The sequence below is a fragment of the Sinocyclocheilus grahami genome, unplaced genomic scaffold (assembly GCF_001515645.1).
Source record: "Sinocyclocheilus grahami isolate Dianchi unplaced genomic scaffold, SAMN03320097.WGS_v1.1 scaffold24.1, whole genome shotgun sequence".
NCBI classification, from domain to species: Eukaryota; Metazoa; Chordata; class Actinopteri; order Cypriniformes; family Cyprinidae; genus Sinocyclocheilus; species Sinocyclocheilus grahami.
In genome coordinates this window covers 3,113,336-3,130,354 of record NW_015505203.1, presented here as the reverse complement: position 1 = coordinate 3,130,354, position 17,019 = coordinate 3,113,336, and the positions used below count along the sequence as shown (strand labels likewise).

Genomic DNA, 17,019 nt, shown 5'->3' with positions numbered 1-17,019 from the left:
ATATATAAAATTTTATTTCTGTATCTTATCTCATTTCATTTAGTTTAACTTTATGTACTAAAATAACTAAAACTAAACCTGAAATAAAAAATAATATATACTATTGAAATAATATAAATATATATACATATTTAAAACAAACAAAAACTAATAAAAAAAAATTTTTTTTAAATAAAAATAAATACTAAAACTTTAACAAAAATTCAAATGAAAACATAACATACAAAAATAAAAACTAATTCAAAACATGAAAAAAACTATGGTTTCTCACTAGATAACACTGGTGTTAACCATATGAAGCCAATAAGAACATCAGTTGTTCCGTTTGCAGTGTTTAATAGCGACTCTAAATTTTTCAGACATTCATAAACACTACATTAAATGGGTTGACAAATGTATTCCCTACAGAAACAAGTTTTTTGAGTGGCATATTGGAGGACTTTTTAAAGGTGCCATAGAATGGAAAACTGTATTTACCTTGGCATAGTTGAATATTAATAATTCTGTACATGGAAATGACATACCGTGAGCCTCAACCACCATTGTTTCCTCCTCCTTATGTAAATCTCGTGCATGCAAAAGACCACTGAAAAACAGGCGAATCAGAACATAACACTGATTGTGACGTTGCAGTCGGGATCACTAATAGTTACGCCCCCAACATTTGCATATACCCGCCCAGGTTCTATGCCCGCCACCCGCCAGCCGGACCTGCACAGCCGAATCATCAGAAGGTATTGTGAAGAAACAAGCGAGGATAATAGCGAAAATGGCAGATCATGGAAATAAATGTTATGTTCCAGGCTTTCCAGGGGATGTGATGTGCAGGGATGGGTTGGTGTCTGTATTCAGAAAGGCACTGAAAGCAAATAATGCGTTCTAATAAAATAACGCGAGCCACTAAAGGGACATGTTAGCTGCTTGCTAGCGGTAGCCTGTTACATTACAGTACATAAGATTTCACTTACCACATAAACAGAGTAAGGGAAGATGACTGAGGACGATGGCGAATGACTTACAGATCCTGAGCACCACTGACAAGCATCTGATCTTGTAAAATGTGTGGTAAGTACTGCCGCTGTAGTTTACACAGCACGTGCGATCGCAAATCTCAAAAGTGAAAGTAAAACACGAATCGTGCATTCGAAAGCCGTTTCAATGCCCTGCATATTAATAGTGACTCCCTGATGTCTGCAATTTATATACAGTATAATTACCCAATGATATAACTGCGAGAGAAAGTATTGAAATATATATTTTCCCTGTGTTTCCTTCCTGCTGTGTGAGCTACTGAAATGAGCTACACTGTGAAATAGCCAATCAGAGCAGAGCTCAACATTGAGCCGCACTGCGAAACAGCCAATCAGAGCAGAGCTCAACATTATTATTCATGACGCTTCCAAATAAGGTAAAAACAGACCATTTCATTCTAGGGACAAATCCTAGGGTTGTAAACGGACATGTAGACATGTAGATTTTTTGCCCTTACCTAAGCCACATACCTTCTATGTAGATATCAGAGAACAATTTAAAATATTGTATCAATGCATTCTATGGCACCTTTAAATAACCAGTAGCCTCGTTCTCATCATTTCTCATTCTAGAGCATATGTTTATACTAAAGTTGTATTTTGCCTGAGTGCAAGGTGAGACATCACTGTTTTTGATTGTTTAAACCTTAACAAAAGGTTTTTTGTTTTTTTTCCAGAACCCATTCCACCAAACAAATTTCCTGTCACTCTCTAATACAGGGGTACACTCTTAAAAATAAAGGTGCTTCACGATGCCATAGAAGAACCTTTTTGTCTAAGTGGTTCCAGAAAGAACCTTTAACATCTGAAGAACCTTTCTGTTTCACAAAAGGTTCTTTGGGGCGAAAGAAGGTTCTTCAGATTATAAAAAGGTGAGAAAAAGATGGTTCTTTAAAGAACCTTTGACTGAATGGTTCTTTGTGGAACCAAAAATGGTTCTTCTATGGCATCGCTTGAAGAACCTTTTAAGCACCTTTATTTATAAGAGTGTAAATGGCTAAAAATACAATAAAGAATAATCAAATAAAATAAGATTTGGTGTATCATTAACCTCTAAAAGAATGTCAGAGGAATCGTGAATGAGCATGACCAGGGTCCCGACCCGGATGTAGTTCCCACACCAGGAGAAAGCCAAGAGCGTCAGCGTGGCCCAATGATGGATGATCTGCTCTTTAAAGTCCTGAAATAAATATATATGAGAAACATTCACGAAAAAGTTTTCACAATCATTCTCAGTGACAGAGGAAAAGTAGATGAGATGAAAACAACAACAAATCAATCTGGCTTTAAATGATAGATCATTATTTCAGGTCTTGTGATAAATGGTTAGGCTCAGACGAAACAGTTTGAAATATAATTTAAAAGATTTCATGTAGTTAAAAGATAGTGTGGTGTCACATGATACTCACCTTTCGTTTGACGTCGAAGGTTATTCTGAGCACTAGCGAAAAATAGAAGCTCATCTCCAAAATATAATACCAGTACTGAGAATCTAGCACGGACTGCAGGAGCAAAAACACAACAATACGCTCTCAGAAACATGCAGCATAACAAGAGATGACCACCGCTACATTTTTATGACGGAAAAAGTAAACGACTCTGACTGATCCGAGCTATAACTCAGTGTGAATTTTATGTAATTCATTGTGCTTTGATGCAGCGGGAGTTTGAAGACGGCTCTTTTTTTTATGATTATTCTAGGAAACTCGATGTTTTGAGTGCCAATCTGAATGACATCACTGTTCTTTTGATTGCAACCTGGAACTCACATAACAAGTGTGAACGGATCCAAAAAAAACCTTCAGCTGGGCCAAAAAAAGACATCTTTCTTCTAAATATGGCCATGTTTGATTTGGAACTAGCGTGAGCCTTATTATCTGCCTTATTTATTAGCCGTGCCGTAAATTTGAGTGTTGCGTGAACCCTTAATCAGGGCCGGGTCAAATTGAACAATATCTCGCCTGCTCTTATTAGTGCAGGTGATATGAACAATAAAATATCCCTTGGAACAAATACAAGCAAATTAAAGATCTGAAGACTGGAACATACCTGTCTGGGATAGCCATTCCACACCTCCCTCAAATTATAAAACCAGGGTTTCTGTAATAAATAGACAAATCAATATTCAACTTTATGGAACACAGAACATTGGCTTTTTGCTTATTTATGACCCTTTTTGGAGCTGCAAGGTGGCTGTGTACTAAAACCTAGTATGCTGCCTACTTAGGCGTCGTTTTAAGGCATCACAGGCACAATCCAAGCACAAAGACTTCTAAAGCCAAACACTTGTGGAAATCCCATAATGCAGTGGTTCTCAATAAAGGGGCCTCTGCAGATTTCCAATAAATAAATTAAAATAAGCTAAAACAACTAAAAAAAAAAGTATTTCTTATTTTAATTTGACCTCTCAACAGCTGTTTATCAACAACTGTGTTTTCTTTTCAAGGGTTCCTATGGTCTTTGAAAATGGATATGTGAGGAGACCTAATTTTAAAAGTGTGAGTTTTTTATATTTATAAAAAAATCTAATATTTTTTAAATCCTTATCCTTAAATCACGTTGACTGGAAAAGTCATGTAAATTCATAGGTTAAATAGAGTGGAGAACATTAAGCTCTTAAAATACTCTTGAACAAAATACAATTATGACATTTAATTATTTTAATTATTAGAATTAATATAGTTTTAGTTACTTTTTTTATTTACAGAAGCAATGAGTGTCTTTAAATTAAAATAAATTTGAAAACTAGGTCTAGGGGGCCTTCAAATATTGTGGATAATGGAGTCAAAAATACTGAGAACCACTGCCATAATAATGCATTGCAATAATCCAAATATAAATATGTTTAAAAATGATTTCAAATAATTCCAACAGTACAATCAATACACACAATTTAGTTTAAATAAAAATGAATTTGTTTACCCAATATTTGTATAACTATGCATTGTCATTAGCTTAGCAGTATAACACAAATTCTATTAAAATCAATTGTTGCGTCCTTCCCGAGCGCTGTGCATGCACACTATTTGTTCGATGCTGCCTGTGTAATGTGTCCCAAATTGCTCTGCATTTCCCACAGTGCTCATCTGTCACAAATACATTAGATTTCTCAACACCACAGAGCTGATCACAGATCAGCTTCAATGGCCAAAAGCATGTCAATCATCAGAACAGGAAAACAGGCAAAATTTTCACATATTTCTTACTTCAGACATGCAGAAGGATATGAGAAGAGGATAAACTCACATCATACAGGGCTATGATTCCACCAATGAACGCCGCCAGATAAAACACCATTCGCCAGCTACAGAGACAATCCAACAGAGAGGAAAGCTCATGTGATCAGGATTACATTCAAATCAAAACAACTAGTCAACACTAGTCTTGACAGCATAAGCAGACAGCAACAAATTAGCAACCACTTGGGTATCAGGCCTGGTCGCTGCAGTGCGTTGTGGGTATTGCATGTGGAACAGTGTTTTATAGGAAACACTTATAATATGGTTTCATTTGTTAAGTAAGGGATAATGTACATCCAGCCAGTTGTTATCTCAGAATAAACCCCGACAGGGTGATCCGGACCCCGACACGAAGCGGAGGGGTCTTGTATCAGCCTGAAGGGGTTTATTCTGAGATAACAACCGGCTGGATGTACATTATCCCGCTTATTACACGGCTACTTGCCACATAAGTAAATAATTAGACGCGAAATATTGATTTGAGTTGAAATATTTTAACGCAAAGCTTCCGTGAAGACAGCAGTTGCGAGCAAGCGGCAAATTCAAACTAGACGAACATTTAAAGGGGTCATATGATGCGATTTCAAGTTTTCCTTTCTCTTTGGAGTGTTACAAGCTGATTGTGCATAGATAAGATCCCTGAAGTTGCAAAGACTAAAGTCTCAAAACCAAAGAGATATTCTTTATCAAAGTTAAGACTCTGCCACGCCCCCCTAAAACGGCTCGTTCTAACACGCCCCCACATGTCTACGTCACTATGTGGAAATATTTGCGTAATGCATCGGCCGATAAATGCTTTTTTTTCTGTTATCGGTATCGGCCTGATAAGAAAATTTGGCCGATATCTTAAAGCCGATAAATAATTCATTATTTCCTTCAGAGACACTTCAGATGCGCGCTGTTCGTTTGCAGCCTTTTGTGTAATTGTATGTTGTAATATTGTGTTTATTTTATGTATATCTGATTTACCTCATATAGAATGCGTTTGGTTAAGTTAGAAGAGCGCTTCAGTTTACCGGTGATCGTCTTTAGCTCAGCGCACGCAGCTCAAACAGCAGTGCACAACATTAATAACTATGATTGGGAATGTCGTGTATATAACATTCTAATGAGAACATTATTATAATAAAACGTTGTGCATTCTTTGGGTTTAGTTGCTGTGTTTCAGCGCGTTGATATGGGAAGAGCGCACATTCAGGATAACAGGATCACACATTCTGACTATAGCACGCAATAACTGCATCATTTTGTACATATATAAGTTGTAATATTATGTTTATGTTGTATTAATATTAATCTCAGGATGCATTTCCTTGAGTTAAATAAGCTGCCAGCAAAACGCTTCAGTTTACCATGTTCATTCAGCTCTTCAGCTTCAGCATGCGCAGCTCAACGGCTGCTATTTAAAACAGTGGTATTAATTTGTTACTTTTTCAAAATCATTGATACATTATTAATAACAACAACCACTTGTATTTTTCTCTTATTATTTTCATCAACAATATGGTTTAGTAATTAAAATCATTTAATTATTGTCCGTGCAGAGGCTATTCTGTTTTATTGATCTGTGGCGCATTCATTTTGATTCTTTACACGTGTAATGATGTCCAGTGACTTGTTTGCATTATTTATGCATTATTTTATTTATTTGTAAGACTTTTTTATGACTAAATTTGGTAATGGGAGAGTAAAAATATTTTTAAAACGTACACCGTTCAAACTAGGCTGCTTATGTTGAAGTGTTTGGGATGTGGCTTTTAATGATGAGACCTTTTTTGTAATCAGGCTCTCAAAAAGTATATAACAATTTGGATATAGATTTATCGGCCAAAATATCGGTTATCGGCTTTCAAAAATAAAGAATAATCGGTTATCGGTATCGGCCAAAATTTTCATATCGGTGCATCCCTAATTTACTTCTGTGATTTGTATAGTTATGCGTTTATGCCATTTGTGCATCTTGATAATCTGTCCTAAAACCTCCTTAAATTTGCAAAGTTCCCTGGCACATCGGCTGATTAAGTATAATGTTTTGCTTGCTAATGTTTATGCATTTAACACTGGACAATTTTATTTAAAAAAAACTTGCATCCTACATTTACATTTTACAAATGTATGCATTCCCTGAGAACCAAACCCAAGAGCTTGCCATTGCTTAGTTTACGCTATGCTGTTTATGCTGAGTTACAAGAATGCAAGGACACTATCGTCATTATACGTTAATATCTGAATACAGAATGCAGTATTTGACCAATCAGAATTCCAGACAGATGTGTAATAAGTCATATTAGGCTATGCATATTTGATACCTGGCCTCTCTGAATTTTTTCAGAACCCCAGGACGGTCCTGATTTCGTCTCCTTCTGAACCAGCGCTCCACTTGTCTACTGGACCAGCTGCATTTTTTGCTCAGACCGTCAATATCTGCCTGATTAGAGATGGAAGAGAGCAAAAGGCTAAGTCAAGAAATATTGTAGATCATCTTGTGTTAGAAAAGAGGCATGTTGATTTTAGTATAACTGTTTATGCTTCATAATTCTGGTTTTATTTTACCAAATGCTACCAAAATAAATAACTGTACTTTAATAAATAAAGGGTGTACAATTGAATAAATAATCAAGTAATAAAATTCTATATATATTTAGGCTATATATAATATAGATTAACATTTTTAGAAAAACACATTAAATCAGACTCTTACATGAAAGCATTAAATCCATTTCTGAAGGGGAAAAATGCTTTATTAGCTAGCAAACCTCAAGCACTTGATCTGGGTTGATGGTTTAATCTAATAAATTATTTACAATATATTTAACAATACAACCTAAATCTTGCACATAGTTACATTTACTGTGTATGGTGGGTAAAAATAAAAGAATATTTTTTATTTTTTATTTTTTAAACAAATCCTAAATATGTGATCTAGATGGAACTGAGTTCAATTAAAGTTTCCAAAGAAATTTTGCAGAAAATCTTGTCTTAAAGTGCCGCTATTATACTATTTTTCAAGCGTACCTTTTATGCAGTGTGTAACACAGCTCTAATACATCAAAAGGGTAGTTTTACTTTAAATAAGCTTTGTAGCTTGAAAATTTCTCCAACACTGATCATATTTGTTGCAAAAAATATCATTAACAAATTCTCACTCTGGCCTCTGAAATCTGCCCTCAAATGATTGATCAAATTTCCATTTCCTGCAACATAGCCACAGAAATTCCTCAACTGACTCACCTTTCAAACACGTATCTGACTACAAGGAAGACTAAAGCTGTTTATGCTGAGTTACAAGAATGCAAGGACACCATCGTCATTATACGTTAATATCTGAATACAGAGTGCAGTATTTGACCAATCAGAATTCCAGACAGATGTGTAATAAGTCATATTAGGCTATGCATATTTCATACCTGGCCTCTCTGAATTTTTGCAGTGAATGAAAGCATCCTGCAAAGTTTTAAATCTGAAAGTGCACCATGTATAAAGTTATCGTCTCTCAAAAGAAAGAGTCGACTCTGAATCATTGAAACGAGTCATTTTTAAAATGAATCCAAAGCCGCTTCATGTTGATGTCAACATGAAACATTAGCATATTGCCCGCCCACTTGTTGGTCTTTTCAGCTGGTCTGAATGAAAATGCAAATTCATTCTTTGCCACTAGGTGCCGCTTTTGGAGCGGTAAAAATAGTGGTTTCCCCAGTAACGACACAAAGCAGCACTGCGCTCACAAACGCTGCTTTATCAAGATGAAATGAAAACGAGACCAATCAGACCAATCACCGCAGATTAGCGTCACTAAAGGAGGGGTTTGGAAAAATGAATCGTTGAACGAATTGTTTGGGAGTCGTTGAGCAAGTAAGGTAAAAATAAATGCATATTATAAGAAAATGAAAGTGTTTTTTGACCTTGCATGCATGTCAACCTGTTGTTGGGGACTCCCAAAACCAAAATATGAACCTTTCATAACCCATAATAGGGGCTCTTTAATGTCTAAAACAGTGATTCTCTCCAGTGATCAAAGCCAAAGGCGACTTTGAAACTTATGTGGATCTGTGATATTGTTGAGTGAGAGTAGATTTTACCTGTCCTGGATGTTTTGATTTTGTAATGAAATAATGTTCAAGAACAGCATTGTGCTCCACTTTGTATCTGGTTTTCTCTGTAACGCCAAGCGAAGCTGCGAGCGGTGTCGCTATCAACCTAAAAAGACAGACATTAGTAGATTTAGATTGTTAACATTTTTGATTATATGCAATTCTTAACATTAAGTTCCAAGTATAAATCATCCCTGAAGCATTTTTACATCCTTCGTGTGAATCCAAATTATATTTCATATATCAGTTTTGTGGGGAAACTAACTAAAAAGTACTCTAGTAATGTTTTATTTAAAACTTCATAAATACATCAAAAGGGTAGTTTTACTTTAAATAAGCTTTGTAGCTTGAAAAGTTCTCCAACACTGATCATATTTGTTGCAAAAAATATCATTAACAAATTCTCACGCTGGCCTCTGAAATCTGCCCTCAAATGATTGATCAAATTTCCATTTCCTGCAACATAGCCACAGAAATTCCTCAACTGACTCACCTTTCAAACACGTATCTGACTACAAGGAAGACTAAAGCATATGGCACAGTGACGTAGAGGTGGGATGCTCTGGCGTAGACGAGCCCTTCCTCGTCTTTGAGATCGGCCCACGTGAGGTTCCCCGGCAGCCACAGCCGGTCCCACCACAGCCACTCACTAATCGTCCCAATCATGATGTGATCTGGTGAACACAAGCACAGCCAGACAAGAATTTACATGTCATGCTTTAAACATATAGGTGTTTCATGTCAACACCCCCTAGAGCAACGATAAACATCTCAGATTATATTTCTGCATTTATCAAGCAAGAAGATGTTCCTAGTGATAGAAGAGTGTTTTTAACATCAAACCAAAATTGACATCATTTACTCTCTTAAAGGAATAGTTCAAATTTGCATTTACTCACTCTCAGGCCATCCAAGGTGTAGATGAGTTTATTTCTTCCTCAGGACAGATTTGGAGAAATGTAGCATCGCATCATTTGCTCAGCAATGGATGCTCTGCAGTGAATGGGTGCCGTCAGAATGAGAGTCCAAACAGCTGATAAAAACATCACGATAATTTGTTTCTTACAAACACAGCTTTTCTCTTCTCAAGTCATTAACTGATGGACTGGAGTGGTGTGGATTAATTGAGGATTATTGTGATGTTTTTATCAGCTGTTTGGACTCTCATTCTGACGGCACCCATTCACTGCACATTGCTGAGGAAGTGATGTAATGCTACATTTCTCCAAATCTGTTCCAACGAAGAAACAAACTCATCTACATCTTTGATGGACTGAGAGTGAGAAAATGTACATTTTAATGTATCCGTTCGTCGTCTTAATCTTTTTTCCTCTTTATTGATAGATAACCTACAAACCGTTATATACTAAACATTTCACTGTAGCATACATCATCAAACAGTATTAAAGTTTATAGGGAACTCATAAATATTTCATTGTAGTACCTTACAAAAAATATAGATTTTTCTAATAAAGAGAGATGGAGATTAAATAGGAAATATTCAAATACTTATTATGGATTCACAAAACAACTTCACTAACAAAATAAAGAGGGCAATAGAAGTATAATCATAAAATAATATTGTCATCTCATAATATGAAATCAGATATTTTCAGTGCAAAAGTATGATAAACATTTGTGCACTAAATATAGAATTCAAGAAGTCATTTAAATACAGAATTAAATGAGTCAGTTAGATTTAGCCTCAGACATATAAGCATTCATGATAAAAAATAAGGCTTACCCAGCGCTGTGAATTTATGCCAAAAACCAAAACAGATTCTCATTACTTTTTTATTAATGTTTTACAGTATTCTCCTGCATCCATTTAAACCTTCAACAAACGTGCAACGAAAGCACAATTTCAATAATACCAAACAATAATAAGGTAAACAGTCAAATTACGTAAAGACTCTGTGTTAAAATGCTTGCGATTCTGTAGCTGTGGTCAAGTAATAATCAGTTTCTGAGCCTTAAAGGGGTGGTTGATTGCGATTTGACTTTTTGAACGTTAGTTAGTGTGTAATGTTGCTGTTTGAGCATAAACAATATCTGCAAAGTTGCAGCGCTGAAAGTTCAATGCAAACAGAGATATCGTCTTTTAAAATTCTGGCAGTTTAATGTCTACAAAAACGACTGGTAAGGGACTACAACGAGTTACTTCCCAGGTCCGTTACGTCAAGAACCCAGAATTTTACATAAACCCCGCCTCCGGGAACACGCAGCAAAGGGGGTGAGGCTATGCTGCGCTGCTTTAGAGAAGAGGAAGAGAAAACTAGGGGTGCATGTAAAAATCTGTTCATATATGAATCGCGATTCTTAATATCCTTTGCGTCTCAATCGGGCTCAAATTGATAAGCAATATAGACAACGTCATTGTTTACAATACAACCGGAGCACATGCCGCTCGCTATGTTGAGGGGCGGGACGTTTAGATGCACGCTAGAGGCGGTTTAGCCAATCACAACACACTGGGCCAGCTAATCAATCAGAGCCCATCGTGTATTTCTGAGGGAGGGGCTTCATAAAAGCAGGAAATGATCAGCACATTCAGAGGAGAAGGGGCAGAGCCGTGTGGAATAAAGGTAAATTATATGAAAAATAATGCGTTTTTTAACAAACGAAGCATTAACACATGTTAGACTGCACCCCATAAACACAATCAAGCCTAAAAAAAAAACAGTCAACCACCCTTTTAACAAATGATTCACAAAATCTGTTGAGTGTTGATGACCAAACAGCTCTGCTGCTACTAAAAACAGTGTTTGATAGGGGCGATGCTGACCTGGGGCAAAACCCCAAGCTTATGTACCTACACACACCTGAGACGCCACCTGATCTGGGAATACAAGTAGAGCTGGTGTGAATCTACATGTTACTGTGTTGATTTCAGATCCATTTAGTAAATTACACATTAACAGCACTTCACACCCAAGTTAAATACCATCCAAATATTAGCTTTCATATACAAGGAAACTAATTCGCTATAGAGGAAATATTAGTGAGTTTACCACAAGTGAAAGTATGTCACAGACTGAATAATAATATAATCCTGGGTTATCTTAGTTCAAGTTTAGCACTGTCTGAACTGGGTTATTAATTATTTCTGGATAGGGTTTCGAGATATTAAACTGTGCAGTAAAATATTTGAATATTTACCAGATGAATAACTTAAAAAACATTTGGCCAAGTGAAAGGAAATCAAGTAGGTTTTACAAGGATTTGTAGTGCTGTGATGCATCTCATTGTCCCCACACAACTCAATTCATTTTGTAATAAATTTAAAATGAACATTATTGGCAAATATATATATATATATATATATATATATATATATATATATATATATATATATATATATGAACCAAAGACTTAAACTACTTCAGTCTGTGTGCATTGAATTTATTTAATACACGAGTTTCACAATTTGAGTTGAATTACTGAAATAAATAAACTTTTCCCACGACATTCTAATTTATTGAGATGCACCTGTATGCTGATTTGCTGTTCAAGAAACATTTATTATTATTATTATTATTACTATTATTATCAATATTTAAAACAGTTGAGTATATTTTCAGGATTCTTTGATGAAGAAGGATCCAAAGATCAGCATTTATCTGAAATAAAAAGCTTTCGTAACATTATACACTAAACCCTTCAAAAGCTTGGACTCAGTATATTTAAATCATTATATATTTATTATTAAATTATGAAATTATAGAAATTAATACTTTTTAGTTAGCCAGGATGCATTAATATGATCAAAAGTGATGATAAAGACATTTATAATGTTACAAAATATTTCTATTTCAGATAAATGCTGTTCTTCTGAACGGTCTATTCATCAATGAAACAAAAAAATATATATTTAGCTGTTTTCAACAATAATAATAAATGTTTTTTGAGCAGCAAATCAGAATATTAGAATGATTTCTGAAGGATCATGTGACTGGAGTAATGGTGCTGAAAATTCAGCTTTACATCCCAAGAATAAATGATATTTTACAATATATTTAACATAGAAAACAGTTACTTTAAATTGTAATGATATTTCACAATATTAAAGTTTTTTACTGAATTTTTGGTCAAATAAATGTAGCCTTGATGATTAGAAGATACTTTTTTTTATAAACTTACCATCCCCAAACTTTTAAACTCCTAACTAAATGCAAACCATTACTGTATTTTGACCCTTTAATGTATCTGCTTATTCCTTTCACTATAATATAATTGTTCCTTTCTTATATTTTGACTTTGATCAGACAATATAAGCAGCAAACAATGACAGTCTTTCTCTGTGACTGAACTATGACCAAGAGAACGACCAGAACACCATGTCAACTGAACATAACAAAGAGCTCAGAGTCTATTTGAACAAGAAGCTGAGTAAACAGAGCTGCCTCCACGTGTACAGAACACACAGAATTATTATCACCCGTCCCTTCAACCCCATTACTGCCACACTATCTTCTTTCTTAACCATTTCTGATAACAAGAAACTATAGGATAGCTGAACGGAATAGTTCAAATTCAAGAACTGGTTAACTTAAGCACATAAAAATGTTCACACTTTAGCACTACAACACAAGTCTCAATTTCTAAGACACATTTCAACAAATACAACCATTCATTTCAACACTTAAAGATTCAGAGAGACCATAATGGTGTTTGGCAGTAGCTAAAGTTCAAGTGTCAAAGACTTACATCTTCTACTTTGAGCAGCCTTCTAGATCTTACATTTTCACACCAACAAAAGCATCTTGATTAAAGCTGCTCAAGAATTTTTTGATTAAATTTTGATTAGATTTCAGGAACAGCAAGAATAAAGACTTTAATAAGACCAAAGCAAAGAGATGTTAATCTGCTAATGAAGTTTCCTAAACTGCCCAAAAAACAATAAAAAAACAACAGAAAAACCTGGAATTAATAGTACCACTACCTTCCAGTCTGAAAACCCAAAAGCTCAAACAAAAAAGTTTCCACATGCTTTATTTTTCATTAGTCGCTTTCCAAACATAAAAGTCCTTCTTATTTTCTCCATTCGTCTTGTTTAAAACTCAAGTCAATGAATGAATGAAGTTTCTTAAAGGAGACATATTATGCCCCTTTTTACAATCTGTAATATAAGTCTCTGGTGTCCCCAGAATGTGTCTGTGAAGTGTCAGCTCAAAATACTCCACAGATCATGTATTATAACATTTTGAAAATGCTTATTTTGAGTGGAAGCAGAAACAAGCTGTTTTTCGTGCCTGTCTCTTTAAATGCAAATGAGCTGCTGCTCCCCGCCCCCTTTTCCAGAATAGAGTTGCGCCATTACAGCTCGGGCCTGCTAAAAACATCTGTTTTGGTTCTGATTATCATGTTTATCGTGCTGAAATCATGCGTTTTAAACCATATTAGTTTAAACTTCTGATATACGGTTTTCTGAGTGCACACATCCGAAGCACATGGACAGAAAGCGGCTGTCACAGCATGTGAGTACTAAACTAAGTTCAAGTTTACGTTAAAAACACACGAGTTACAAAAACAGTCGGTTATGTCTGTGAAGGTAAACAACTGGGAAATAAATCGTATGTTTATATTAGATCTGTGTGGCAGCAGCAATATACAGTAAATAAATCAATAAATCCACTGCTCTCTTGTCTCCTCTGAGGCTGGGACTCTAAATAGTGTTCTGTGCTCGTCTGTGCAGCCAAAGGCAGAACAGTTAGCATGTTTTGCTCAAGCTTTCTCCATGGCATTAGAGCTGGTACACCGTTGTCGCTTGCAAAATCAAAATGACGGCACCGTGGGTGGAAACTTACAGATTAAAGGGCGGTAATATTATAATGAGATCCCTTTGCCACGTCACTAGGGGAGCGAAATCAGACACGCTCGTTTTTTTAGACGCTTGCAGAAAAAGGCTTACCAAAACAAAGTTACTGGGTTAATCTTTTTCACGTTTCCTTGGTTGGTAGATGCACCGGGGACCTGATTATAGCACTTAAAACCTGGAAAAGTCAGATTTTCATGATATGTCACCTTTAAAATGCCCCAAAAGCAACAGATAAACCTGGAATTAACAGTACCGTTTCAGTCTTAAAACTCAAAAAACCCGGTTTCCACAAGTTCTACTTTTTATAAGAGAAAATTTCCGAACACCTTTCATAAAAGTCCATCATATTTTCTACATTTGTCTTGTTTAAAACTCAAGACAATGATTGCAAAATGAGTATCAAGTCACATTGCAAACATACTGTATTAACAAGAAGAAACAATTTAATACTAAGGTAGTTTCTTAAAATGCCCAATAAACAATAATAAAAAAAATAACAGAAACTTGGAATTAATAGTACCGTCCAGTCTTAAAACTCAAAAAAGCAGGTTTCCACAAGCTCTACTTTTCATTAGAGAAACTTTCCAAACATCTCTCATGAAAGTCCTTCTTATTTTCTCCATCCGTCTTGTTTAAAACTCAGATTGCATTGGCCAAGTCACAATTGCTGGCATTGCATTTCACCCAAGGTCAAGTAAAACGCACGCTTACCTCTGCTTCCTGTCAGCGGCTCAGCGCAGCGCTCAGGTAAATGTCTAATCTCAGACCGCTCGCTGCTGATGGTGGGAAAGTGCATAACATGACAGCACGGCTGCACTGGAGGCCCATGGGGACGCTCTTTGTTTGAAATACTTTGCGGTCACACCCTGCTTTAGTAGCAATTGACTTGATTCCTCCCCTCCTCCTTACCTTCCTGAGGTCAACAGGCATCGCTCATGCACACACAAAAACTGCGCCCTAAGGACTCGCCTCATTTGCATTGTGCAACTGATAAAGCTGCACTGCGAGGGCGAGATCAGCGGTTCACTCAGCCTGAATGATAAGACAAAGCACAGGCAGTGACTCAGTGCCACACCATCTCTACTCACACACATTAATTACCTGGAATTCAGGAGACACCTTTAGTCATTTATAGCAGTTGATCTCAACTTTACTTCAGGACACAGATTTTACACTGGACATCAAGCGGTGAGCAAACACGATGCAAGAATTGGTGCATAAAACGTCAACAAAAACAAGGTGAATATAAAACCAGTAATGCATTTGATCATGAACTGCACTGATCCAACAATATGATTAATTATTAACATGACACAATAGAGAAATACGCAATTCTGGTTCTTAAATGTCAATCATTTCACCCACAACACACTGTGATCGACACAGATCATGTTTTGTTTTCTCTCTTTTTCCCTTCATTTATCTAATTCAGCTGACTTCTGCTAAGCAATAGATAATTTGCACCAAAATTATTTTGATTTCCTAACTGATCATATAGTTATTACATTAAATTATTTGTGCTTTCCTCTTTGATTTGGGTCAGCAAGATTTTTATAAGATTAAGAAAATGCTTATCAAGGCTGCATTTATTTGCTCAAAATACAGTAAAAACAGCAATATTGATAATAGAAATATTATTACAATTTAAATTCCCTGTTTTCTATTGTAATACATTTTAAAATGTAATTTATTCCTGTGATTACTCGTCTTCAGTGTCACATGATCCTTCAGAAATCATTCTAATATGCTGATTTGCTGCTCAAGAAACATTTCTGATTATTATTAATGTTGAAAGCAGCTGTGCTGCTTGATATTTGTCTGGAAATTATATGACGACATACTTTTAGTAAATATAAAACAATTGAATCAGGTTTATTTATATTGAGGAGCTAGAACAAAATGAAAGGTTTTGTCCTTTGGGATTCTTGATTAGTTTAATTAATTAAATGCTCTTCAGTAACATTTAATGTGAAGAGAGTCTAATTATAGAACAAGCCTAATCATGACATTAAAATGAGCAACAGCTGTGTGGTCTACTGTACTGATGCCTTTCCTTCTGAAAAGCTGTTGGCGACAGGAATGGTTGTTGATTCTGGATATTTGCATATAAACTGATGGAAATGAACTTGCTCTCGTTAGCTGGTGATGTAATTTAAATGCTAATGAGGATGGCATTGAGCCTAATCCCCCTTCCCAGTCAGTGGAATAAACCCGCAGTTTATATACTATAGACATGCACCTCATATACTGCGCTCACACTTACAGTTTTAACCTTTTGAGCAACAAAAATTAATTAATTAATAAAAACTGAATCAGGGACCCGAGTCAAATATTAATAAATTATTGGAAAAATATAAATTATAAATATATAATGAGATTATTTAAAATGCCATGGAATGTTGCAATAAATAAAAATACAATGATAAATAAAAATAAATGAGGCATGGAATTATTTTACAGGAAAAAAATAAAAGTACAATGAAACCTAAGAATTAATAAATAAATAAACCGAAAAATAACTAGATTTCATTATGAGAGCTGACACATTTTAAAGCATATTTCATGTCCTTTTTTTAACATGAAAAAAATAAAAGTACAAATGTACAGTAAGCATAAACATTTCCATTTTACATGAAAATATAAATGCATTTAATGCTTTATTTATGCTTACATTTCATTATTATTTTATTTTTTTAACATTCCATGTCATATTTCATCATTTCATTATATATATATATATATATATATATATATATATACTGTATATATATATCATATATATCTATCTATGAAGAGCTCAGATGCGAAAGCCTCTAAACACCGTGTGAAATTTTCTTCTA

The 17,019-nt window shown here is 35.2% G+C and overlaps 1 protein-coding gene across 6 annotated transcripts in view; it reads right to left on the bottom strand.

Annotated features, from left to right (window-relative positions):
- The window catches only part of LOC107562918 (ceramide synthase 2-like), a 30,714-nt gene that overhangs the window by 6,816 nt on the left and 6,879 nt on the right, over positions 1–17,019 (bottom strand). For 4 of the 6 annotated variants that reach the window (XR_001606053.1, XR_001606051.1, XM_016247696.1 and 1 more), the window contains exons 2-8: positions 8,855–9,035; positions 8,350–8,467; positions 6,580–6,698; positions 4,278–4,335; positions 3,081–3,131; positions 2,441–2,533; positions 2,083–2,211 (exon numbers count right to left, since the gene is read on the bottom strand). Coding sequence is in view for 2 of the 6 variants with exons in the window: in XM_016247696.1 (XP_016103182.1) it covers positions 2,083–2,211; positions 2,441–2,533; positions 3,081–3,131; positions 4,278–4,335; positions 6,580–6,698; positions 8,350–8,467; positions 8,855–9,035 (749 nt within the window). In the remaining 4 variants the exon portion in view is untranslated. Of the gene's footprint in view, positions 1–2,082; positions 2,212–2,440; positions 2,534–3,080; positions 3,132–4,277; positions 4,336–6,579; positions 6,699–8,349; positions 8,468–8,854; positions 9,036–14,272; positions 14,300–14,890; positions 15,164–17,019 lie in introns of those variants that run through there. The other 2 variants (XR_001606052.1, XR_001606055.1) reach the window with 2 other exon arrangements.